General features: G+C 41.9%; 2 protein-coding genes across 3 annotated transcripts; one reads left to right on the top strand and one right to left on the bottom strand.

Moving 5' to 3' along the window:
• The first annotated feature begins 1,746 nt into the window (after positions 1–1,746).
• On the top strand, positions 1,747–9,433 carry LOC124035902 (selenide, water dikinase 1-like). 2 transcript variants are annotated; one of them, XM_046349780.1, is made up of 10 exons: positions 1,747–1,898; positions 5,974–6,102; positions 6,416–6,512; positions 6,591–6,694; positions 6,908–7,015; positions 7,214–7,368; positions 7,549–7,639; positions 7,838–7,937; positions 8,075–8,287; positions 8,408–9,433. In XM_046349780.1, the coding sequence occupies exons 2-10, from the start codon at positions 6,007–6,009 to the stop codon at positions 8,620–8,622; spliced, it is 1,179 nt and encodes a 392-aa protein (XP_046205736.1). In that variant the 5' UTR covers positions 1,747–1,898; positions 5,974–6,006; the 3' UTR covers positions 8,623–9,433. The 2 variants fall into 2 exon arrangements, with proteins under 2 accessions (XP_046205736.1, XP_046205745.1); XM_046349789.1 differs by having other exon boundaries at positions 1,853–1,912.
• A 2,499-nt stretch (positions 9,434–11,932) lies between these two features.
• On the bottom strand, positions 11,933–25,526 carry LOC124035901 (carnitine O-palmitoyltransferase 1, liver isoform-like). The gene is made up of 19 exons (XM_046349764.1): positions 25,363–25,526; positions 24,342–24,501; positions 23,959–24,098; positions 23,632–23,803; positions 23,364–23,465; positions 23,067–23,204; positions 22,859–22,936; positions 22,658–22,765; positions 20,202–20,286; positions 19,806–20,001; positions 19,527–19,712; positions 15,322–15,427; positions 14,531–14,647; positions 14,212–14,376; positions 13,985–14,119; positions 13,229–13,381; positions 12,987–13,100; positions 12,723–12,815; positions 11,933–12,625 (listed from the first exon to the last, which is right to left on the bottom strand). Exons 2-19 carry the CDS (start codon positions 24,480–24,482, stop codon positions 12,512–12,514), a joined length of 2,343 nt encoding a protein of 780 aa, XP_046205720.1. The 5' UTR covers positions 24,483–24,501; positions 25,363–25,526; the 3' UTR covers positions 11,933–12,511.
• Positions 25,527–27,426: the final 1,900 nt, after the last annotated feature.

Below are 27,426 nucleotides of genomic sequence, written 5' to 3'. Positions count from 1 at the left end.
GCACAACGCATCACCGGGGGCAAACTACCTGCCCTCCAGGACACCTACACCACCCGATGTCACAGGAAGGCCATACAGATCATCAAGGACAACAACCACCCAAGCCACTGCCTGTTCAACCCGCTATCATCCAGAAGGCGAGGTCAGTACAGGTGGGACCGAGAGACTGAAAAACAGCTTCTATCTCAAGGCCATCAGACTGTTAAACAGCCACCACTAACATTGAGTGGCTGCTGCCAACACAACTCCAGCCACTTTAATAATGGAATTGATGTAAAATATATCACTAGCCACTTTAAACAATGCTACTTAATATAATGTTTACATACCCTACATTATTTATCTCATATGTATACGTATATACTGTACTCTATATCATCTACTGCATCTTTATGTAATACATGTATCACTAGCCACTTTAAACTATGCCACTTTGTTTACATACTCATCTCATATGTATAGACTGTACTCAATACCATCTACTGCATCTTGCCTATGCTGCTCTGTACCATCACTCATCCATATATATTTATGTACATATTCTTTATCCCTTTACACTTGTGTGTATAAGATAGTAGTTTTGGAATTGTTAGCTAGATTACTTGTTGGTTATTACTGCATTGTCGGAACTCGAAGCACAAGCATTTCGCTACACTCGCATTAACATCTGCTAACCATGTGTATTTGACAAATAATATTTTATTTTATTTGAACAAATTTGTAATTCGAACGACATGTTACGAATTTGCAAATGTAGGAAGTTACAAATTTGCTAAATGTACAATATGTTACAAATTCCAATTTGTTATGGTTAACGTTAGCTAGAGGTGGCTAACACTAAAGTTAGCGAGCTGGCTAATGTTAGCTAGGCTTAGGAGTTCAGTTAAAAGCTTAGGGTTAGCTAACATGGTAAGTAGTTGCAAAGTTGCTAATTAGCTCAATATGCTAAAGTTTTCTGTGATGAGATTCGAACACAACCTTTGGGTTGGCTAGACGTTCACATTATATGCCTACCCATCCAACCCGGCCAACCACTGTCCTTTTGTTTGTACCTCATTAAGTAACATGCTTCCTTATGTAACCACACCAAACGTAACATATACCAATTTGACCTTCCCGGATTTACGTTTACTATGTTACGTCTAGTCTATGAGACCAGTATGTCATGTCAGGTCTATCCAGTTATTATCAGATGCATCAATGCTATGGTACCCCTTCATTTTATCAGTGTCTTAGTCCTGACATATAAGGTGTATAATTGTATGAGCTGATTGGAATTACATTTAGCAAGTCGGCTAATGCAAACCTTTAATTCAGGCATTAATTTAAAAGGAAAATTATCAGTCTCTTCCCACATGGTTAAAACCGCACATTTTATAAAAACGGATACTGTACATATAACCTGGAATTCAGAGTTAATTTCACAATGAATGTACAATCATATAACATTATGCATGCACTGTTTCTATTGTAAAACGCTATAAACTTGATTAGAACATTTGTGATTGCATACTGATCTCTATCATATTGGAGGGAAGACTAATTTAAAGGTACAATCCATTGTTGACTTTTTATTGCCAGACTCTGCGGTTCTTTAAAGGGGAGTTAAAGGCGCCAGTCTCCTTGCGAAGGACCCTTTGTGATCTCGTGCTTTTACCTCAAGATTTCCCCCGTTGTGATGACGGTCCTCACCTTGTGATATTATCTGATGCATGTACATCTATTTATTTTATGCATTTCCCAACGCGATAAAATGAAATATATTCTGTTGTAAAACAAAAAATAAAAGTTAATAGATTTTTCGTCAGGCTATCTTCAAGGACACCCGATTTACTCCAAATGCATTCTGGTACTGTCCCTTCTCTTGTTTCTGGAGACCCGCCGCTAAAGCAAAACCGGTAAGGATAAACTGGTGAGAGCAATTAAAGGGGAAATGTTATACGAATATAACTCTGGTTCAGCCCTATAAATGCAAAGGGGGGGTATTTTACATATATGTAATGCAGCATATGATTACAAACTGTGTGCAAATTGCATGTATGGCGTTATTTTATTGTTACAAAGTCTGTTGTAGCACGTCTCGCATGGCGCTGTACAGGAAGGGGTTAATTTTTTCCACCGCCGACATTTTTATGCACTGCTTTCCCGGTTACTTCGAAACATAAACTGCTATTTTTCGTTCTGGATTCGCTAATTTAAATGATTAATAATACAGTTTTGTTTTATCCGCATTTGAATTATTGTATGAAGCTCGATTAGTCACACAAATGATGTCCCACTTGATTAATAGTTAGCACATCAGCTAGCTAAACTCATTGATTAGCAAACAGGCTATTACTTAGCCAATGTTAGCTCTCTGGCAGGCTACAAGCATGCAGCTGCAAGACAGGAAAAACTCACACAATTATTGATAACAGATTATTTTAATGTCTATAGTTAGCTAATTGATTAATATTGGTAACTTTTGACTGCCGAATTTGATTTGGCTGAAAATGTCTGGTGCGTGATTTAATTTGAGCCGGTGCACACCAGCCCAACTTCATATCCTCCTTGCACTGTTTCAGAAGCCAAACTGACTAGGACCCCAAGCGCAACAATTTATCCGGAGCCATGATAAAATACAGGATCACACATTGACGCCTGGGATTGTGTTTAATATTTAATGTATTCTATTTTTGTTTTATTTAGCCATGAAATTGCCCGAGACCAGATCGACTAGTTAGGTCTGATTCTGTCCAACGTCCACGCTTCTCATCAATGGTATATTCTAGATGACTGACAGGAGGCGCTGTTTTGAATCCACCATCTTGGCACTCCCCCAAAGTTGCATGTATTAATGTCTAGATTTGTTTATTCTATTAGACACCTTCATGCATAGTTTAATGTGTGCTAAACATAAAATAAACAAACATATACAAAAACATTTGTCATTTACAGCTACCTTTTTTGAAAGTTTCAATGTTACTGTCTGCACTACAACAACAAAATACTTAAATACATGTAATTTTGTCCCTGAAACATTTAATTGAAATACTGTAGAATTCCATTCATTCCCATGGAGGGACTGCTTCTGGCGAGTGCCAATATGGCTAACTTGTTGCTTCAAAGCCTCTTATTGGCCAATACATAGAATCAGCAAATCAAGGTTTATATATAAATCATTGCATTTAATATGTCACAGCAAAGTGAAACAAATATGTGAATAAATACATGGAAACTGGTCTCTGGTTGTTATGTCAGTGAGTGGTCAACAAAAGCACAGTTTTTATACTCTGCAGAACTAGAGGAAAACATAGCTCAATGTGAAACCACGTTTAGTCTGTGTTTTCTCGGCTGTACTTGTCACTGTAAACAGGTGTTTATGTTAAAGGATATAAATGGAAGACTTGTGAATTTGGCCAAAACTACAGGTAACTGCCAAAATAAAGAAAACACCCAACATAGTGTCTTAATAGGGTGTTGCGCCACCTCGAGCCACTAGAACAGCTTCAATGCACCTTGGCATAGATTCTACAAGTGTCTGAAACTCTGTTGGAGGGATGCGACACCTTTCTTTCTAGAAAAATTCCATAATTTGGTGTCTTGTTGATGGTGGTGTAAAACGTCTCTGTTTCCGCTCTAGAATCTCCCATAAGTGTTAAATTGTGTTTAGATCTGGTGACTGAGACACACAACCTTTAAACCCCCTATGCTACTTTGAGACCTCTCTTTCAAAGTGACTGAGACCTCTTCTTGCCGTGGTAGCCAAAATAATGGGCAACTGGGCATTTTTACACATGGCCCAAAGCATGATGGGATGTTAATTTATTATCTCAGAAAACCACACCTGTGCTCACTAGAACAATCAAATACTAGCTCTCGTTTCTTAGATGATCTTTGGAACAATCTGTGTGGATGGACTTATCCCGCATATAAAAAATCTAACGCACACATTATCACATATGTACACGCATACGCTGCTGCTAGTTTCAATCTATCCGATGCCTATTCACTTTACCCCTGTCTACATGTACATATCTACCTTAATTACCATGTATCCCTGCACATTGATATGGTATTGGTAATCCTTGTATATGGCTTATTTAACTGCATCGTTGGTAAAGAGCTTGTAAGTAAGCATTTCACGGTAATGTCTACAACTTCTATTTGGCGCATTTGACAAATACAATTCAATTTGATCTAAGAAATTAACTTTTCCCTTTTTTTGAGTGATTAATTTATGATTTATTGGATTTTGCAACAAGTTCAAGCCATTGATCAACTGATTCAGCTTTAAAGATAGTGGCTTGCGAAAGTATTCATCCCCCATTTTTCCTATTTTGTTGCCATACAACCTGGAATTAAAATTGATTTTTTTGGGGGTTTTGTATCATTTGATTTACACAACATGCCTAACACATTGAAGATGCAAAATATTTTTTGTTAAACAAATGGAAAACGGAAAACTTGAGCATGCATAACTATTCACACCTCCAAAGGCAATACTTTGTAGAGCCACCTGTATGTTTCCCTTTAAACCACTCGAGTGTTGCTTTAGTAGTATGCTTAGGGTCATTGTCCTTCTGGAAGGTGAACCTCCGTCCCAGTCTAAAATCTCTGGAAGACAAACAGGTTTCCTTCAAGAATTTCCTTGTATTTAGTGCCATCCATCATTCTGGCCAGATTCCCAGTCCCTGCCGATGGGGGTAAAAAAAAAAATAATTGTGCTGCCACCACCATGCTTCACTGTGGGGATGTTGTTCTCGGGGTGATGAGAGGTGTTGTGTTTGTGCCAGACATAGTGTTTTCCTTGATGGCCAAAAAGCGACATTTTAGTCTCATCTGACCAGAGGACCGTCTTCCATATGTTTGGGGAGTCTCCCACATGCCTTTTGGTGAACACCAAACATGTTTGCTTATTTTTTTCTGGCCACTCTTCCGTAAAGCCCAGCTCTGTGGAGTGTACGGCTTAGTGGTCCTATGGACAGATACTCCAATCTCAGCTGTGGAGCTTTGCAGCTCCGTCAAGGTTATCTTTGGTCTCTTTGTTGCCTCTGATTAATGGCCTCCTTGCCTGGTCTGTGAGTTTTGGTGGGTGGCCCTCTCTTGGCAGGTTTGTTGTGGTGCCATTTTCTTTCTATTTTTGAACAATGGATTTAATGGTGCTCCGTGGGATGTTCAGTTTCAGATATTTTTTTTATAACTCAACCCTGATCCGAACTCTCCACAACTTTGTCCTTGACCTGTTTGGAGAGCTCATTGGTCTTCATAGTGGTGCTTGCTTGGTGTTGCAGACTCTGGGGCCTTTCAGAACAGGTGTATATATACTGAGATCATGTGAGACTTAGATTGCACACAGGTGGACTTTGTTTAACTTACGATGTGACTTCTGAAGGTAATTGGTTGCATCAGGTCTTATTTAGGGGCTTAATAGCAAAGGGGGTGAATGCAAATGCATGCATTTTTTTTTTTTAAACAAGTTGTTTAATTTCCCTTCACCAATTTGAACTATTTTGTGTATGTCCATTACATGAAATCCAAATAGAAATCCATTAAAATGACAGGTTGTAATGCAACAAAATAGGAAAAAACGCCAAGGGGGTGAATATTTTTGCAAGGCACTGTACATATATGCACAGCTATTTTTAGTTAGATTAGTTTTTTGTATTTTTACTTACTTTGGACATTTTTGAGATATAACCTAATCTTCATTAATAGCACTTTGAGGTACAAAATTGTTCTCATCAAATGTCTGCATAAGCATCCACTATGCCTTTTCAGTTTAGTAGTAGTTACACCAAAACAGAATATTTCAAGTTTCACAACCTCTTTCCTTTACTCATCCCTCGGTCCTTCTCTCCTTTTTTGCTGTATCCTGATCCTGGATGCTAATTGGTTGAACAGAGAAGATATGTAGTCAGGGGTGACTGTCCAGTGTTACTCCAGCCATGTTTCTCATCCCTCTCTCCCCTTCTCCCTATCTTCTGTTCTCAGGTTATTGACTGAGGTCCCAAAGTGTCTCCAGCCATGTCTGTCAGAGAGTCGTTTAACCCAGAGAGCTACGAGCTAGACAAGAGCTTCAGACTCACACGCTTCACTGAGCTCAAAGGAACGGGCTGCAAGGTGGGTTTCTCTACACCCCTGGCGCTGTGAACAGAGTTATTAGGGTACATCGAAGACCATCTACTGGTATAATGGCAGTGAATAGAATGTTATTGGCCACTTAGTCTTTGCTGCTTTCAAAAGTTTCCTTGCTGGTGTCTCTAGCGTCAACAGTAAGTCATGTTTGGGAGCAATGAGCAGACATTTACTTTATTTTCATAACTATACAATGTAAAGTTTGGTGAGTTTGAGAAAAGCAATACAAATGCAACACATTAGGATGATGATTAAGCTTGACTTGTAGTTCGGAGGTAATCTGCTTGTTATTCCATAGGTACCCCAGGATGTGCTACAGAAGCTTCTAGAAGCCCTGCAGGAGAACCACTATCAGGAGGATGAACAGTTCCTTGGAGCCGTCATGCCCAGACTTGGTATGAACACACACACACTTTATTCACATCCATTTTTCAGATAACTTTTACAGTTTTAATATTAACTGTTCTTTGCAGGCATTGGTATGGACACCTGTGTCATCCCCCTCAGGCATGGGGGCCTTTCTCTAGTCCAGACGACAGACTACATCTACCCCATAGTGGACGACCCCTATATGATGGTAGGTTCTCATTCTCTACCCCTCTTTGTGTTAATGTTTTCAGGCATACCTTACATGCTTTAGGTCCTGTGAGTATCGTATAGATTGAGTAGTTACTGAGAGCTTTGGACTGGAGTCGTTTCTTTCACCTTGAGCAGAGTATGTGTTATCTTCATTCAAATCTACAGTAAATCATGTCAATAATGCCTTCTTTATTCCTGTCTGTGTCTATAGGGGCGAATTGCGTGTGCCAATGTTCTAAGTGACCTGTACGCAATGGGAGTGACGGAATGTGACAACATGTTGATGCTGCTGGGGATCAGTAACAAACTGTCAGAAAAGGTGCATGGCCACACACACACACACACACACACACACACACACACACACACACACACACACACACACACACACACACACACACACACACACACACACACACACACACACACACACACACACACACACACACACACACACACACCAATGTGTAGCACCCAGCCCTAAATAGTCCCTCCCCTGTCTCTGAGTCCCTGTCAGGAGCGGGACAAGGTGATGCCTCTGATCATCCAGGGGTTCAAAGATGCGTCGGAGGAAGCAGGCACGTCTGTTACGGGGGGACAGACGGTTCTTAACCCCTGGGTGGTCCTGGGTGGGGTGGCCACCACGGTCTGTCAACCCAATGAGTTCATCATGTAAGAACCCTCTTCTCACAGACAGCTGCCCTCCTGTCTTTCAATCTTTTGGGGATTTCACTATTATTCAGATCTCTCTCTGAGCCTCTAAACTCTAATTGCTTTGATCATTTGAGCTGTGTGCTGTGTTGTGATAGTAATGATAGCTATGGTGATGATGTGATGTCTTCTGTCTTCCAGGCCAGACAACGCAGTGCCAGGAGATGTGTTGATTCTCACCAAACCTCTTGGGACTCAGGTGGCTGTGGCGGTACACCAGTGGCTGGACATTGTAAGTCTCAATACACAAACCTCTCCTTTGATTTACTGTATTATAACTTAAACACCAAAATGTCAATGTAATGAACGAGATGTCTGTATCCCTCAAAAAATATCAATGGGAGGGACAGCTGGACCCAATCAGCGCTTTATCAGTCATTGCCGTGCCTCAAAAGTGGTCTAAAATCGTGCGTATATGTCTGTCCCTCAGCCGGACAAGTGGAATAAGATCAAGCTGGTGGTGACTCAGGAGGATGTAGAGCTGGCCTATCAGGAAGCTATGATGAACATGGCCCGGCTCAACAGGACAGGTACACACACCGCCCGACTCAACAGAACAAGTACCTGTCCTCAACTTGTTCTCCCCCTTCTCTCCTGTCTAACTTCTACCATTGTTTGGATGAATGTGATGTGAATATTGATGTATTTGTTGTTTTTATCTCTCCAGCTGCAGGTCTGATGCACACCTTCAACGCTCACGCCGCCACTGACATCACTGGCTTCGGGATTCTGGGCCACGCCCAGACATTGGCACGGCAACAGCGTAGCGAGGTCTCATTCGTCATTCACAACCTCCCTGTGCTCGCCAAGATGGCAGCTGTGTCCAAGGCCTGCGGGAACATGTTCGGACTCATGCACGGCACCTGCCCCGAGACATCAGGTATGTGTGAATGTTTGTGTCTCTGGCCGTGCATGTATTTTTGTCGGCCTGTTGTCTGTCCTAGGTTCTCTCACCTCTTTCACACACATACTCATCAGCCATCTCTGTCTCTATCTATAGGGGGTCTGTTGATCTGTCTTCCCAGGGAGCAGGCAGCTCGTTTCTGTGCTGAGATCAAATCTCCTAAATACGGCGAGGGCCACCAGGCCTGGATCATCGGCATTGTGGAGAAGGGCAACCGCACCGCCCGCATCATCGACAAACCACGAATCATTGAGGTCGCTCCTCAGCTCTCCACACAGAATGTCAATCCCACACCCGGTGCAACCTCATAATACCTTTCCTCTCCCCCTGCAATGCAGACCGGAACCACAGAGCTCGGCCGAGTTTTTTAGACTCAGAAAACCATCCTAGAGTGTGTCAAATGTATATACGTATATATATATATATATACAATTAACTGGGTTGAGGTGTATGTACACCTGCCTCAGACCGACAGAAGCCTTAGGGGCAGGTCATCACACAATGGACGCACTATCAACAAAAACAAAAAAATCCCTAAAAAGAAAACTAAGCAAAAATCCATTTGCCTTTTGTCTGTTGTAATCTGTTATGTTTGACTGAAGAGGCAGGCAGCTTCTGGGTTTAAGAATAGATTATGATTATCCGATTCTGTTGATTCATTTAGAATCTTTAGGAGACTCGGGTGTCCGTTGCCTCCAGGGCTCTTTTTAAAGGGTGCTTGTTCTCGACAAGTACGTGTAAGAGTTTTTTTTTTTTTAAAGCGATGGGTAGTGATATATAGCGTTTTTGTTTGTCCGTTCACTTTGTGTACAGTTTAAAAGCTTAGTTGTAGTTTAAAGCTGTAACAGATGCCTGGAAAGAGTGAACATAAGGGTTGCTTTTTTACTTTAACTTTTTGTATCCCCCCAAAAAACAAATAAATCAAATAGATTTTTATTTTCTTGCCAGTTTTACAAGAGCACTATCAAATTGATGGATCTAAAGGAATGCATTATCAAATTGGACTCCCTCTGTTCATATTGCTGTTTTGTACTTCTAATCAGTGATAGAATCAGTTACAAGGACATTAAATCCATTCTGTCATCTTACAGGCAATAAACAGAACGTCCTGGTATAGTTTGATATACTTGCCTATGGGAGATGTGATCATACTGAGAAGGATTCGGAAGAAGTCTGAGCATGGTGTCTCAACTCTGTTGTATTGCACACACATACCTTTTTAAGGAAGCAGGTATTGTAAGAGGCAGATGAAATGGTGAGTGTTCAAATCTTGGTTGACACTTTGCTCCATGAAAATAGTACCAGTGCATCCATCTGCAGCAGAGCATACACTAGCTGATTTTCTATAGAATCTTCCAGTACCTAGAGGTTCCATACAATTTGTATGCCGGTAAAGTACTTTGCTCAGATTTTCCAACACTAGATTTGCCACACTATCCCAATAAATGTACAATCTGCGTCTAATCATCCTGGTTGGGATAAGTGTAGTCTTAGATTCAAATCAGATGGAGCATTAACCAGCATTGGCCGACATCCGCATAGCAGATGTTTTAGAGTTGTAACTGCGGTATGAGATATTCTATCGGTGAGTGGCTGCTTCTGTATGTCACAAACCACTCCCTTAATCCTACCGGGTTAGAAGTTCAAAACGGCTCTAGAAAGTGTAGACTATCGGTGTTAAGAAATAATTAATTAGATGTCAAACCATTGATGTTAGGCTAAAGCATGTTTGTTCATTTGAATGGGGAATTTATAGCGTATCAGTCTCATTCAAGTGATTGAACTTCTAACGTGGCTGCATGGGATGTTGCATTATAGTCTGGTGTGGTTTCAGTGTATCCAACGGCAGTGTCCACAATAAGGTAACACAATGAGACGCTTGTGGATTTGACAGCTCTATGCAGTTCCAACATCGCCAAATCAACCGCTATGCAGATGTCAATCTGATTGAATCTAGCCCTTAGTACTCCAGTCTTCTGATGTAAGGCCTTTTCTCATGTCTGGTACCATAAAGGGTTGTATGGCACTCTGCTTACAAACTGAAATAACACTGGATCCTCTCTTACACTGAATGACTGTGTTTGTTCTCTCCTATTGTTTCTTAAAGCAGGATGTTGTCATTATGCCATGTAGTAACTAAGCATTTTGCACACCAGAATGTACTTCCTCTGCTATACATGGCAACTGGAAATGTATGTGGTGTAGTTGGCCACACAGTTCAGGTATGAGAGTATACATTTTTATGTGTTCAAGTCCAAAGAAGAGGTAAAACAAACAATCAACATATCCTTTATTATAATACACTCTAAACACATACAGTTGTTTGACCTGATACAGTTGAATTAAGTTTACATACACCTTAGCCAAATACATTTAAACTCAGTTTTTCACAATTCCTGACATTTAATCCTAATAAAAATTCCCTGTCTTAGGTCAGTTAGGATCACTTTATTTTAAGAATGTGAAATGTCAGAATAATAGTAGAGAACTATTATTTCAGCTTTTATTTCTTTCATCACATTCCCAGTGGGTCAGAAGTTTAGACTCAATTAGTATTTGGTAGCATTGCCTTTAAATTGTTTAACTTGGGGCAAAAGTTTCAGGTAGCCTTCCACAAGCTTCCCACAATAAGTTGGGTGGCTTAAGGACTTTGTTGTCCTTAAGGCATTTTACCACAACTTGGAAGTATGCTTGGGGTCATTGTCCATTTGTAAGACCCATTTGTGACTAAGCTTTAACTTCCTGACTGATGTCTTGAGCTGTTGCATCAATATATACACATCATTTTCCTCCCTCATGATGCCTTCTATTTTGTGAAGTGCACCAGTCCCCCCTGCAGCAAAGCACCCCCACAACATGATGCTGCCACCCCCGTGCTTCACGGTTGAGATGGTGCTCTTCGGCTTGCAAGCCTCCCCCTTTTCCCTCCAAACATAACGATGTTCATTATAGCCAAACAGTTCTATTTTTGTTTCATCAGACCAGAGGACATTTCTCCAAAAAATACGATCTTTGTCCCCATGTGCAGTTGCAAACCATAGTCTGGCTCTTTTTATGGCGGTTTTGGAGCAGTAGCTTCTTCCTTGTTGAGCGGCCTTTCAGGTTATGTCGATATAGGACTAGTTTTACTGTGGATATAGATACTTTTGTACCTGTTTCCTCCAGAATCTTCACAAGGTCCTTTTGCTGTTGTTTTGGGATTGATTTGCACTTTTCGCACAAACAAATGTTCATCTCGAGGAGACAGAATGCATCTCCTTCCTGAGCGGGTATGATGGCTGCGTGGTCCCATGGTGTTTATACTTGCTTACTATTGTTTGTACAGATGAACGTGGTACCTTCAGGCGTTTGGAAATTGCTTGTCTTGGCTGATTTTCATTTGATTTTCCCATGATGTCAAGCAAAGAGGCACTGAGTTTGAAGGTAGGCCTTGAAATACATCCACAAGTACACCTCCAATTGACTCAAATTATGTCAATTAGCCTATCACAAGCTTCTAAAGCCATGACATACTTTTCTGGAATTTTCCAAGCTGTTTAAAGGCACATTCAACATAGTGTATGTAAACTTCTGACCCACTGGAATTGTGATGGTGAGTTATAAGTAAAATAATCTGTAAACAATTGTTGGAAAAATTACTTGCCAAAACTATAGTTTGTTAACAAGAAATTTGTGGCGTGGTTGATGAAAGAGTTTTAATGACTCCAACAGAAGTGTATGTAAACTTTCGACTTCAACTGTACATACGATTCAGATAACAGTTTCAGATATACTACCTTATATATTACAACACTTAAATACTCAAAACAGTGCTATTTACAAGTGTACACATATTACAATCAGATGCAAATACAACTGCCTTTGAACTAAACAGATGCCTTGTCTATCCTTAACCTACATTACTATATCATATGAATCAATGTTCTTTAAGGCTACCAAGGCATTTTGTGCTTCATTGCTCTTGCCAAAATTGGTTCAATACTATGTTAAAAATTCACTGCCATTTTATAGAAGGGATAGTGCGAAATAAAGTCATAATGCTTTATTAAATATTTATTTCTACAAAACAGTTCCCTCCTGCTAACTGAGTAAATATCCAAAAGATCTATAACTTGACCCATTCTAAAGGCATTATCCAGAAGAGACTAGCCATTTTGGAAATAATGTAATGTCACAGAGCATGAAAATGTGGTATGAAGTCTATAAAGACCTTTCAGCCTGTCTACTCATCACATCTTTCTTGTCGTTTTGGTCGAATAGCGCACGAATGTCCAGCATGGCCTGTCGAATGTTCTGTCCAAAGCGGTACGAGTCCTACAGAGAAAGAGACAGTTGTTTGACCTGATAAAGATCCAGCTAGATTGTCATTAAGGTAGTATGTATGTTCATCATGTAGTGTGACACGTCTCACCGTCTCGGGGCTGGAGAACTTGCTGGAGATGTGGAATGTGATGAGGTTCTCTCCTACAATGATGTAAGAGACGCCATAGCCGTCATCAGCCACCTGGGGGCGCAGGAGAGACAGTACCAATCACCCCTAACATTGACTACTTCATAGAAGTAAGAAGCAGACATATGAAGTAACAGAGGACACAATGGCAGTAGGACTTGAGAATCTGGTCCCAGCAAATTTCTTAATGTGTTTGTGTGTGTTGTGTGCGTGCGGTAGACTCACAGGGCCAAACCCCCCTCCTGCACCCACGTATCTTGGGAACTTGTTGATGTCGACCATGTTGAGCTGCTGTTGAGGAGTCTGACTAGTGGACAACCTCCAGGGCTCTGACAACACCTACACAGGGGGGGTAAATTGAGAAGATGGGTAAGTGTAAATCTCTGATATCATATCACTTGGCTGCCAAAGTATAATTTAAGACATATAATGGTGTTGACTACACAAACACTCAGAAGCGAGCTGACCTGTTTGAGGAATGGTGAGTCGATGGTGAGGTACTTGGACATGATGTAAAGACAGAAGAGGTGTCTGTCGATGCCAGAGCCTGTCATGGCCAGACGATACATATTCTGGTGTTTGTCTGCAGCCTTCCGGAAGAGGTCCAACCTCTGGGCACTCTGCTCACAGAGACAACAACAGATGATATTCAATCAAAACCTAAAAAACACAAAAGATAGTGTAGTAGTGGCCAGTCCTCCACCTGCAGAGCTACTGGGTTTGCAGGGTTTTGCTCCAGCCCTACTCAGACACACATGATTGTACTAATCAACTGTTCATCAGCACTTTGAATAGCTAAATCAGGTATGTTAGTGCAGGGCTGGAACAAAAGCAAAACGTGCATAGCCAGTAGCTCTCCAGAAGGAGGGTTGGTCATGCTTGCTCTAGAGGACACCCTCCTCTGGCTTGATAGGTACAAGAAACAGACATGTGGGTCCTGGTCACCTAGTTCTCAGAGTCAGAATGACCTGAGCCTCACTGACAGAGTTACATCATGTCACTGTCTATCAGTAACTCCCACAGACAAGGCTACTCACCTGCAGTGCTGCACCCACACTGTGTTTAACCACAGATATAGTCAAACATCTGATGATCTATATCTAGCATGCATAGCATGTATGTGGAAGGGAACTGTTACTGCTCCTGTGCTGTCATTAGTGCATTCTATATTGCCTCTGAAATTATTAACAAAGGTACACAGTAAGAGAGGTGTGTGTCCTCACCTTAGTGTTATTGTCTTGCATGGCTCTGACGAAGGCTGTGGACTCTATGGTGCAGGAGCGAACCGTCTCTGTCCTACCCTCACGGAACATCCGGGTCATCGAGGCCTCATACGTCAGACAGAACTCCCCCTTATCCTACAATACATAGACAACAAATACATTCAGTTTATTAGAGACATGATATTGTTTGTCTTGTCTATTCATGACTGACACACACACACACACACCCTGAATTGAGCCAGCTGCAGTGCTAGCTGTATGAAGGCATCAGGACTGGTCCTACTCTTCTTGATCAGGCCTTTCCCAAACTCATCAAACAGACAGCCATGGAAGTCCACGTCATCAGCTATCTCCTTGGCAACCATGTAGGAATCCTCAATGACCTCCTGGCACTGAGTGATGAGGAGAGACCAGAGAACAGAAAGGCTCAGACAAGACACAAGACAGCCTGTAGAAACTACTGACTGGTCTACTGAACACACTAAACTAGCTTTTCCTCTTTACTAAAGCTACAACTTTTGATCCTTAACACATTAGAAGCCATACCTCCAATGGAATGTCCCATTGTAGTTTGGCGGTGGGAGGCAGGCCCTTGTTGATGTCTCCTTTGCAGTGTCCCTCCTCTGTGTAACCCAGATGGAAGCAGTCTGTTGCTAGGACGTACTACACAGAGACAGCAGCACAGCAACCATTAGATTCACACAACACACTTCCCAATGAATCACACCATGTCATATATTGTGTTTTAGAATAACATGTTTGTAATACATCATTAATACACCATCAACAGGGCCGGCTCCAGACATAAGCGGTCGCTAGGGGGCCCCAACCCCCAAAAAAGGAACTCAGTCAGGGTCTCAACTAACTGTTCAGAGTAAGAATAGTAAAAACAAAAGGTGCAGCCATGCACATTTTTTTATTTGTAGTTATTCTAGCCAGCTTGTAGTAATCATGGCCGAATACCGACCGGGCACCTGCCCAGGGGCCCTGACCTCCTGGGGGCCCACATAGATTATGTTAGTCATTCTCACTCAGATGTCATATTAATATGGGGCCGCGGCTTTTGTGGAGCGATGGGTAACGATTCTTCGTGGGGGACTGTTGTTGATGTGTGCAGAGGGTCCCTGGTTTGCGCGGGTATGGGCGGTCTAAAGTTATACTGTCACAATAAGTCATGGCAAATTGTGTAGAATTTGTGAAAATTAGCTTTAACACTGCAGAAATGTCTCTCCACCACATGCAACATGGGTAGAACTGCAGGAAATTAGGTATAAATTGTACATTTTTCTCCTTTTTTTCCCCACATTTTCTTTTGCCGTGAGCATCAATAACATTACCTCCCACATGTGTCCTACAATGGGAGCGTCTGCCCACGAGTGTTCTGCATTGACACCAAGTTTACCATTCTTATAAGCGATCAGGGTGAAGGATTTGTCAAACCACCTGAGAGAGAGAGAGAGGAGGCATATCAGGTTAAACACTGAAACACACATCATAAAGGCAGTGCACAGAAAAGCAATATAGCGCTAAACTATCCTCACTGAAATAGGCCTACTTTACAACGCATCTTTTTTTCTTTTCTGTCCCGTCTCACCTGTCATAACACTTCCCATTTGTCTCACCTGTCATAGAACTTCCCATCTGTCTCACCTGTCATAGAACTTCCCATTTGTCTCACCTGTCATAATTTGTCTGTCTCACCTGTCATAGAACTTCCCATTTGTCTCACCTGTCATAGAACTTCCCATTTGTCTCACCTGTCATAGAACTTCCCATTTGTCTCACCTGTCATAGAACTTCCCATTTCTCACCTGTCATAACACTTCCCATGTCTCACCTGTCATAACACTTCCCATTTGTCTCACCTGTCATAACACTTCCCATTTGTCTCACCTGTCATAACACTTCATTTGTCTCACCTGTCATAACACTACCCATTTGTCTCACCTGTCATTGTCTCACCTGTCATAACACTTTTTGTCTCACCTTTGTCTCACCTGTCATAACACTTTCCATTTGTCTCACCTGTCATAACACTTCCCATTTGTCTCACCTGTCATAACACTTTCCCATTTGTCTCACCTGTCATAACACTTCCCATTTGTCTCACCTGTCATAACACTTCCCATTTGTCTCACCTGTCATAACACTTCCCATTTGTCTCACCTGTCATAACACTTCCCATTTGTCTCACCTGTCATAACACTTCCCATTTGTCTCACCTGTCATAGAACTTCCCATTTGTCTCACCTGTCATAGAACTTCCCATTTGTCTCACCTGTCATAACACTTCCCATTTGTCTCACCTGTCATTTCACTTCCCATTTGTCTCACCTGTCATAACACTTCCCATTTGTCTCACCTGTCATAACACTTCCCATTTGTCTCACCTGTCATTGTCTCACCTGTCATAACACTTTACATTTGTCTCACCTGTCATAGAACTTCCCATTTGTCTCACCTGTCATAGAACTTCCCATTTGTTTCACCTGTCATAAGACTTTCCATTTGTCTCACCTGTCATAACACTTCGCATTTGTCTCACCTGTCATAACACTTCCCATTTGTCTCACCTGTCATAATACTACCCATTTGTCTCACCTGTCATAACACTACCCATTTGTCTCACCTGTCATTGTCTCACCTGTCATAACACTTTCCATTTGTCTCACCTGTCATAGCACTTCCCATTTGTCTCAACTTCCCATTTGTCTCACCTGTCATAACACTTCCCATTTGTCTCACCTGTCATAACACTTCCCATTTGTCTCATGTTGTCTCACCTGTCATAACACTTCCCATTTGTCTCACCTGTCATTGTCTCACCTGTCATAGAACTTCCCATTCGTCTCACCTGTCATAACACTTCCCATTTGTCTCACCTGCCATAACACTTCCCATTTGTCTCACCTGTCATAACACTTCCCATTTGTCTCACCTGTCATTGTCTCACCTGTCATAGAACTTCCCATTCGTCTCACCTGTCATAACACTTCCCATTTGTCTCACCTGTCATAACACTTCCCATTTGTCTCACCTGTCATAACACTTCCCATTTGTCTCACCTGTCATAACACTTCCCATTTGTCTCACCTGTCATAACACTTCCCATTTGTCTCACCTGTCATTGTCTCACCTGTCATAGAACTTCCCATTTGTCTCACCTGTCATAACACTTCCCATTTGTCTCACCTGCCATTGTCTCAACTGTCATAGAACTTCCCATTTGTCTCACCTGTCATAACACTTCCCATTTGTCTCACCTGCCATTGTCTCACCTGTCATAGAACTTCCCATTTGTCTCACCTGTCATAACACTTCCCATTTGTCTCACCTGTCATAACACTTCCCATTTGTCTCACCTGTCATAGAACTTCCCATTTGTCTCACCTGTCATAACACTTCCCATTTGTCTCACCTGTCATTGTCTCACCTGTCATAACACTACCCATTTGTCTCACCTGTCATTGTCTCACCTGTCATAACACTTCCCATTTGTCTCACCTGTCATTGTCTCACCTGTCATAACACTTTCCATTTGTCTCACCTGTCATAGAACTTCCCATTTGTCTCACCTGTCATAACACTTCCCATTTGTCTCACCTGTCATAACACTTCCCATTTGTCTCACCTGTCATTGTCTCACCTGTCATAACACTTCCCATTTGTCTCACCTGTCATAACACTTCCCATTTGTCTCACCTGTCATAGAACTTCCCATTTGTCTCACCTGTCATAACACTTCCCATTTGTCTCACCTGTCATAACACTTCCCATTTGTCTCACCTGTCATTGTCTCACCTGTCATAACACTTCCCATTTGTCTCACCTGTCATAACACTTCCCATTTGTCTCACCTGTCATTGTCTCACCTGTCATAACACTTCCCATTTGTCTCACCTGTCATTGTCTCACCTGTCATAGAACTTCCCATTTGTCTCACCTGTCATAACACTTCCCATTTGTCTCACCTGTCATTGTCTCACCTGTCATAACACTTCCCATTTGTCTCACCTGTCATAACACTTCCCATTTGTCTCACCTGTCATTGTCTCACCTGTCATAACACTTCCCATTTGTCTCACCTGTCATAGAACTTCCCATTTGTCTCACCTGTCATAGAACTTCCCATTTGTCTCACCTGTCATAGAACTTCCCATTTGTCTCACCTGTCATAACACTTCCCATTTGTCTCACCTGTCATTGTCTCACCTGTCATAACACTTCCCATTTGTCTCACCTGTCATTGTCTCACCTGTCATAACACTTTCCATTTGTCTCACCTGTCATAGAACTTCCCATTTGTCTCACCTGTCATAACACTTCCCATTTGTCTCACCTGTCATAACACTTCCCATTTGTCTCACCTGTCATAACACTTTCCATTTGTCTCACCTGTCATAACACTTCCCATTTGTCTCACCTGTCATAACACTTCCCATTTGTCTCACCTGTCATAACACTTCCCATTTGTCTCACCTGTCATAACACTTCCCATTTGTCTCACCTGTCATTGTCTCACCTGTCATAACACTTCCCATTTGTCTCACCTGTCATTGTCTCACCTGTCATAACACTTTCCATTTGTCTCACCTGTCATAGAACTTCCCATTTGTCTCACCTGTCATAACACTTCCCATTTGTCTCACCTGTCATAACACTTCCCATTTGTCTCACCTGTCATAACACTTCCCATTTGTCTCACCTGTCATAACACTTCCCATTTGTCTCACCTGTCATAACACTTCCCATTTGTCTCACCTGTCATTGTCTCACCTGTCATAGAACTTCCCATTTGTCTCACCTGTCATAACACTTCCCATTTGTCTCACCTGTCATAACACTTCCCATTTGTCTCACCTGTCATAACACTTCCCATTTGTCTCACCTGTCATTGTCTCACCTGTCATAACACTTCCCATTTGTCTCACCTGTCATTGTCTCACCTGTCATAGAACTTCCCATTTGTTTCACCTGTCATAGAACTTCCCATTTGTCTCACCTGTAATAACTTCCCATCTGTCTCACTTGTCATAACACTTCCCATTTGTCTTACCTGTCATAACACTTCCCATTTGTCTCACCTGTCATATAACTTCCCATTTGTCTCACCTGTCATATAACTTCCCATTTGTCTCACCTGTCATATAACTTCCCATTTGTCTCACCTGTCATAGAACTTCCCATTTGTCTCACCTGTCATAGAACTTCCCATTTGTCTCACCTGTCATAGAACTTCCCATTTGTCTCACCTGTCATAGAACTTCCCATTTGTCTCACCTGTCATAGAACTTCCCATTTGTCTCACCTGTCATAGAACTTCCCATTTGTCTCACCTGTCAGAACACTTCCCATTTGTCTCACCTGTCATAGAACTTCCCATTTGTCTCAACACTTCCCATTTGTCTCACCTGTCATAGAACTTCCCATTTGTCTCAACACTTCCCATTTGTCTCACCTGTCATAGAACTTCCCATTTGTCTCACCTGTCATAGAACTTCCCGTTTGTCTCACCTGCCATAACACTTCCCATTTGTCTCACCTGTCATAACACTTCCCGTGCAGCAGGGACTTGGCGTACAGGTCCAATGATCTCAGCTTGTCAGGGTCGTAACCGTGTGCCTCGTCGTCAAGGGTGAGGAAGAAGGCTGACGTCTCGATGGCCTCCAGAGAGGCTTTGTTAACACCCTGGCTGAAGTACTTCAGACGAGACCGCGCCCAAGGAACTCTGGGAGAGGATAAGAGGTGAACATTTTATTTCTGATGTGTGTGTGTGAGGAAGGAGGGGAGGTTGCGCTTTCGTGCCTATATGTGTGTATACCTGTTGCCGGCTGTGAGGGCAGCCAGTTTGAGTTCCCCAGGCTGTGGCTCCGTGGTGTCGTCGAGGATCCTCTGGAACTGAGTCTCCAGCTCAGAGGGCCAGAGGTGACGCCCCCCGTAGTACAGCCACACCTTAAAGAAGCGTCCCTTATGGTACACCACCAGGTGCTTCCGGTCACTCAGGTGCTGAACAAAGTCTGGACCAAGGAGTAGGAGAGGGGGTGAGGACATAGAACATTATAAGGGGTTGGGGAATGCACACTTCTCTTGAATGAAAGTTTTTGTTTAAGATGGTCAGAAGATGTGTCTGACACAAACTCATGTTCATATTGATTCATGAAACTACCCAGCGATAGTTTGATAGTGTTATGCCCCCAGAAGGCAGCAGTGTGCTCACCTGTCTCTATGCCAGGGATACGTGTGGTGTTGAACATCCTCTCCATCTGATAGGAACACATGGGCACCACCCCCAGAGCCCTCAACTAGAGAGAGTATGCCAAACAAAAACCATTGACTGCAAAGATAAACAAACCATACAACTCTATGCACAAGGACTACATTTAAAAGTCCAAAGCAGCCAGTTTTATCACCACAACAAATCATTTCTGGGTAACAATTAAGTACCTTAATCTAACCACTAGGTGGGGAGTAGTCTAGTGGTTAGAGCGTTGGGCCAGTAACTGAAAGGTTGCTGGATCGAATCCCCGAGCTGACAAGGTAAAAATCTGTTGTTCTGCCCCTGAACAAGGCAGTTAACCCACTGTTCCCCGGTAGGCTGTCATTGTAAACAAGAATTTGTTCTTAACTGACTTCACTAGTTAAATAAAATAAATGTATAAATCGTACTACTATGCTTGGTCAAAAATGCACAGAAAAATCTTCTTAGCAAAGAGCAATTTCTCAAGCAGGAATTTCACTAGGACTGTCTGGGAGTGGTCTGAGTGGGGAAGGGAAAACTGAAAACTAGCTATTAATGGAATCCCACCAAAATATGCTGACAAACTCTTAAATATCTACTCCGAATTATGATTCAAAGATCTTTGCAGAAAGAATCGGGTGACAGCTATGATATGACCGCTTGATTTTGAAAAACATATATTTTGGTTAGTGAAGTGGAATAACAGCCGGTGGTAACATAACATAATGGGTCCAGTTCATGACACGTTTTAATCACTTAATATATCATCAACCAAATTGTTATCAGTAAAAACACTAACTATTTGGTAGGTCTACCTTTACTTTTTACCTCTGAACTTTAATTATATATTTTCTTTTTTATCTCAAAGATATGTGGGTATTTGGTCACAGAAATAAAATATATATGAATTAACCTTTTGAAACTAGGGGGCACTATTTTCATTTTTAGAAAAATAACGTTCCCAAAGTAAACCGCCTTTTTCTCAGGACTAGATGCCAGAATATGCATATAATTGACAGCTTAGGATAGAAAACACTCTAAAATTTCCAAAACTGTCGAAATATTGTCTGTGAGTATAACAGAACTGATATTGCAGGCGAAAGCCTAAGAAAAATCCAATCAGGAAGTGACTCATGTTTTGAAACCGTTGTCTTCCTATGCACCCCTATTGGCCACTGAAAGAGATATCAACCAGATTCCTTTTTCTACGTATTCCCTAAAGTGTCTACAGCATTATGACGTAGTTTCACGCCTTTATGTTGAAGAATGAGCGTAAACGACTACATTGCGTAAGAGGCCAGCTGAGTGATCTCAGAGTGATTATTGCGTAAAAGACAGAGGTAGTAATTTTTCCTCTCGGTCCTACTGAAAAGCCTATTGTCCCGGTTGATATATTATCGAATAGATATTTGAAAAACAACTTGAGGATTGATGATAAAAAACGTTTGCCATGTTTCTGTCGATTTATTATGGATATAATTAGATTTTTTTCCCGGTGTTGTCGTGACCGCTATTTCCGGTCTCAACATAAAGTGACAAACAAATGGAGGAATTTTGGGTATAAAAATAATCTTCATGGAACAAAAGGAACATTTGCTGTCTAACTGGGAGTCTCGTTAGTGGAAACATCGGAAGATCATCAAAGGTAAACGGTTAATTTGATTGCTTTTCTGATTTTCATGACCAAGCTTCCTGCTGCTAGCTGGACATAATGCTATGCTAGGCTATCAATAAACTTACACAAACGCTTGTCTTGCTTTGGCTGTAAAGCATAATTTCAAGATCTGAGATGACAGGGTGATTAACAAAAGGCTAAGCTGTGTTTAACTATATTTCACTTGTGATTCGTGAATATTAATATTTTCTAGTAATATTTTTTGACCGTTGCGCTATGCTAATTAGTGTAGTTGATGACAATTCTCCTGGATCCGGGATGGGTAGTTCTGAGAGTTAAACTTACAGAAGGCAAATCATTTCTGCAAAACAAAATATAAGTGTTGATATTTGTTATTGTGTTTTTTATGTATTTCTAATACCTTAAATACTTTTTCTGATAGATGTTTTCTAGGACCTCTTTTCCATGAGTTTGACCAAAGATCTAAGCCTTTGCTTATTCCTAATTTTTAGCAGGGAAAATGTATATATGCCTTAATTCTTCAAAAAATAGACTCTTAGCTTTCATTTGACACCAAATTTGATGTGTTCCTATGGACTTCATATGTTAGTGCTCATGGGGCATTTGAAATGCCCTGAGACCAGAAACAAGTCGAAGGCAGTGGGAGGAGGATTTAGGTTAACAGAGAAGGAGGGAGATGACCTGGGTTATTTAAGTGGTAGAGAGAGGGCTGAGGGCCAAAGGGGAAATGGGGGAGGGACCTGAATACTCTCAAGGGTACAAAGAGGGTGAGAGAGACAGAGAGAGGGGTACTCGTTACCGGTGCATGTTCTCCTCTCTCTAGTTTGCGTCGGTACTGCAGCATAGCGTGAACCACATTCCCTGCCCGAGCTGCCTGTCTGTGTGTGGGAATCACGTACAGCAGATCCTAAAGCAGATCATCAAATACATCATTAGGTAAAGGTTACATTTCGAGCAATGCCATGTTCCCTGTATGAGTACCCATATAGACATGTCTTACCATGGCGTAGAAGTTACTGTTGACCATGATGGGACTCCTGCCTCTCAGGTAGATGTACTCCTCCCACCAATCACTCACCTGTAAAAACATAATCTATTACAATCATTTGTTCTAAAGAGCACTTTGAGCACTCACCAAAACAACTTAATAAATAAAGTTACCACATTATCGTTTCATGTAACCTGACATCACACTTCAGAATACGTACGTAGTTAGTAGCCCACCAGGATTTGAGGATGAGGTATTTCTGGAGTTTGGGTGCCTCATCTCTCTTGAAGTCATTGGCCACCACCTCCATCTGGTTGTACTGCTCATCATCCAGCAGGGGGCGCACTGACTCCAGGTACTGCAAGGTCACAAAGCGATTATATGATATAATACTGATATGTAGTGTACATATATGGTTCTACACTGGTCCTGGTCCATCACTTTCCTGAAAAAATTTGATCAGTTTCATATTGTTTTTAATCTAAGTATATGAGACACATAACCCCCCCTCTCTCACCCTGGTTATGGTGTCGTCCACGCTAGGCACTGGTAGTCTGGGTAGGGAGGCCTGGAAGCTGTAGAGGAGAGGTCTGCGCCCAGAGAACATCTTGACCAGACTCTGAAGAGAAACAACACAACACAATGACTGGGTTAATTGTCAGAATAATCAAATACTCATAAATGACAATAAGAGCTCAGAAAATATATTGTCTTGATTCTGAACTATAAGTGAGCTGCTCTTTTGGTCATGTTTCTATTGAAATAGAGACATTTGACGGACGTACCAGCCAGAGTTTGGTGCAGAAGCTCATTTTGCCGTGGGACTCAAAGATCCAGGCGTGGTAGGAGAGAAGGGCCTTGAGAATGTACCTCAGCATGAGGATGAGAGAGAGCCACAGGCCCGTGGCAAACAGGATGGCACTCAGCACTGTCTGGGTCTGCACTGTCATGTAGTCACTGGAGAGAGGAGAGAACCTCACATCTAAATTATGTTTATTGTCCTTTAACAGGACATTCTATCAACGGATACCAACAGTTACATACTTAATCTGAAAAAATATGCATCGCTCTTCCCCAATGCCTCTTCATCATTAAATGATTTGCTCACTGACCTGACAGGCAGGGTCCTCTTGATGGTATCTATCATTCCCAGTGATGGGTCTATCCTGGCATACATTGTGCTCATGATGGCTATCACAGCAATCAGCCAACTGGATGGGCTGGCAGGGTAGACCCCTGTCAATATCCCATTCTGAAATAAAATAATTTAATGTTAATTTAGATAGTTAGCCTACAAACAGACCAACAAGGCTAGTCCTGGATGTGCTAGCCTATGTCCCAGCCAAGCACTAGGCTACACACACCTGATTCAATCAAGGCCATAATAATAACTTGAATCAGTTGTTTTAGTGCTGGACTGCAACAAAAACCAAACTAGCTATCAGGTTCAGGTTTGGTAATGACTGTAGGGCTACTTAATCATTCGAAAACAAACCTTAAATCTTATGGCACGCTTTATCCATGATGTCACTCCTGACAGGTAGATGTGTTTGAGTACCTCGCGGCTCAGGTGGAGGTCGATGCCATCTGGGGTGACGGTGAACTGGAAGCCAACCGCCTGATGTGCCTCCGCCATCCCGGTGACGTTGAAGACCCTGTTAAGATAGATAGACAGGGACGTTGAACTTCAATTGTTTACACATGTGAATTTATTTTAAAATGTTTGCTCTTGCACAATTATCAAACCAAACGAACGTTAGGCTAATGGATGGATGTGGGAATCAAAGTCAACCCTTAATCAATTTCTGGTGAGAGAAACAGGGCTGCATTACCACATTTGCTACCTCCTTTTTTGTTGTTGTTGCAGTTTTAAAGCTAATTTCCTGGAATTCTACACATTTTGCCATTGCTTATGAGGTGTTCATATGCCATCTCAGGGGCCCCATGGCACATGCCCTGCGTGCGCGTTCGGTAATCCGGCCCTCTTGTAATTTCAGGGATTTGTTAAATATTTTCTAACTATGTGGAGGTCATAAGTCTGTTTATGTTGTGGCCCGGTTGACTGAAAAGTGGGCTTGAATTTCTTTTTCCATGTCATATGACGGGCCAGCAGCTAAGTGGGGCAAAGTTGAAATGACAGATATAGCCTAGGCTACTGGCATGCGCTCAGATGTAGGACTGGTTTAAAAATATAAACACTGCAGACTAGGAAGAGCATGCAAGGTCTACTACACCACAAACCACATAATGAAACATTTTGCAAGGTGAATTCATAAAAACATATTCCAATAAATAGGCTTTGTGCCACAAGGAGCCTACACAATTACTAACTTTTGGCTTGCTTTGTTTGTCAAACATCTGAAATGCACAATAGCCAGCACCAACAACAAATCCATATGGTATCTAACTATGCTAGGCTACAGATTACATACATTAGTGTGTCATGGACAGCTACAGTAGCCTAAGAAATTACACATTATAGCAATCTAAAAACCAAACATTCAGTAATTCCATACCTTTTTGCTTAGGGATTCAATTCAAACTTTCTGAAGTGAAACAGAAGAAGGCCTTGACTGTGGTTTCTCTCAGTGGAATTCCTCTGGACTGGGGCTGAACCTCTCTGTGTTCTGTGTGTGATTCCTATGCCCTTGAAGTGGCTTTCCTCAGGTACTGAGAGCAATGCTATCCCCTATGCTTTCTCCCCCCTCCCTCCCCCCCCTCTCTCTGTACTTCCCCTATGCCCCCCCTCTCAGACTTTTCTATCTGTAACTGGACACTATCTAGAGCTAGACTGTAACCTCACGTGTCTGCTGACCACATAGTGTTCAAACCCCTACAGAGTACACTTATAAATACATTATGTTGATTCATCAATCTATTTACATATATATTAAGTGTCATTCAGGGCAACCAGTGACAAATGGTTCATTAATAATGAATAGTTATAAGGCATGTTTTGAGGCAAGTTTCATCTCGCTGTCTCTCGGTAAGCAGTGCGTCTATAGTGGCTATGTCATGTAATAACCCACCATGTTCCCTTTTAATGGCACTACACTTGTGGATATCTCACTCACTATTTCTCTCATTAGTTAAGATCAACGGCTTTATGTTTCAAATATGTTTAACTGCTCTTTAACCTCTATTTCACAAAAACGTTTGTCACAAAGTGCTTATTAGTAAGTAAACCCCCCAAAAAGAGTAAACAAAGGCAACGGTGGGAAAGGCAAACTCCATAGGAATTCTTTAAAAGGACGGAAACGAGATTGGGAGCCCATCCTCCTCTGGGTAGAGATTTAAGGCATGTACAGATCGGTAGTATTGTCGATTGTCTGCCAGCTGAGAGTACTTAGCCCCTCTGAACAGAGTTCCGAACGTAATTTGCAAATCGAGCCAAACCGATTCGATATGTAGAAACCGGAGAAAAGTATATATTTTTTTATATACGCATGATATTACACAACGCGCCGTCACCAAGTGAACGAATGGCAAACAAATGACCCCCTACTGTACCGACAATTGTCTGGTGAGTTTTCTCCTCAAGATGTCATTAAAGGCAGAGTGAAAGCATGGCTTATTGTTGCAGACACAGAACGGGTACAGTCCTCATATAGCAATTTTTTTTTATTTAACTAGGCAAGTTAGTTAATAACAAATTCTTATTTTCAATGAAGGCCTAGGAACAGTGGGTTAATTAACTGCCTGTTCATGGGCAGAACAACAGATTTGTACCTTGTCAGCTCGGGGAATGAACTTTCAACCTTTCGGTTACTAGGCCAACGCTCTAACCACTAGGCTACCAGATACACTCACAAAAAATCTGGGCCTGAACCCCAAACAGAGCAAACCAAGGCAAATCAGATTGATTGATGAACGTTTGTGTCAGAAGGAGAGTTGAAGTAGGACTTCATAGCGGGTGCAGATGGGTAGAGGAGGGAGGACAGTGAGAGAGGGAGTGACGATCCAGCATTACAGCAGTGCTGTGTTCTATACCTGGCATGTATACCTGGTCACCCAACACTGTCCCTTGTCCAGTGTGGAAGGACCACCAGAGGGCAGGCTGGGCTCACGAATAGTAGCCCAACAAGGCATGGTAGACAAGGTAGCCAGAGGCAATTAAGCACAGCTGACGGTACTAATGACATTCTCCTTCCCCTATAAGAGAGAGAATGGAACCAGCAGAGAAGGGGTGAAAACTATCTCTGGAAGATGGCCACCGAGACAAGAGGAGCTAACCATGAAGACGGTGACAATCCCGTGACTTTTGTTGTAGTTTAAAGATAGTCGTATTGTGTTCCTGTTAAATCTGGAGAAGAAGATGTATGTTTTGTCCTTGGGAGATTTTCATTGATTATGTTGGAGTGTTTGTGTTGCCCAAATGCCCTCAATAGAGAACTGTGTTCAATCAAGAAAACCTACTCCTGACTCGTTTATTCCACCTTTCCGCTTTAGAGTGACGCCCAATTACTTGGTCCGCTCACACCAGCTAAAGCCACCTTCTCAGCCCCTTTCACCTATGACCAGATACGGGAGGATTAGATAGATAGGCCTATGGCATTTAAAACAACTTAATCTCATTCAAG

The sequence above is a fragment of the Oncorhynchus gorbuscha genome, linkage group LG01 (assembly GCF_021184085.1).
Source record: "Oncorhynchus gorbuscha isolate QuinsamMale2020 ecotype Even-year linkage group LG01, OgorEven_v1.0, whole genome shotgun sequence".
NCBI lineage: Eukaryota > Metazoa > Chordata > Actinopteri > Salmoniformes > Salmonidae > Oncorhynchus > Oncorhynchus gorbuscha.
Note: the sequence above shows the minus strand (reverse complement) of the source record. Positions and strands in the feature narration are given on the sequence as shown.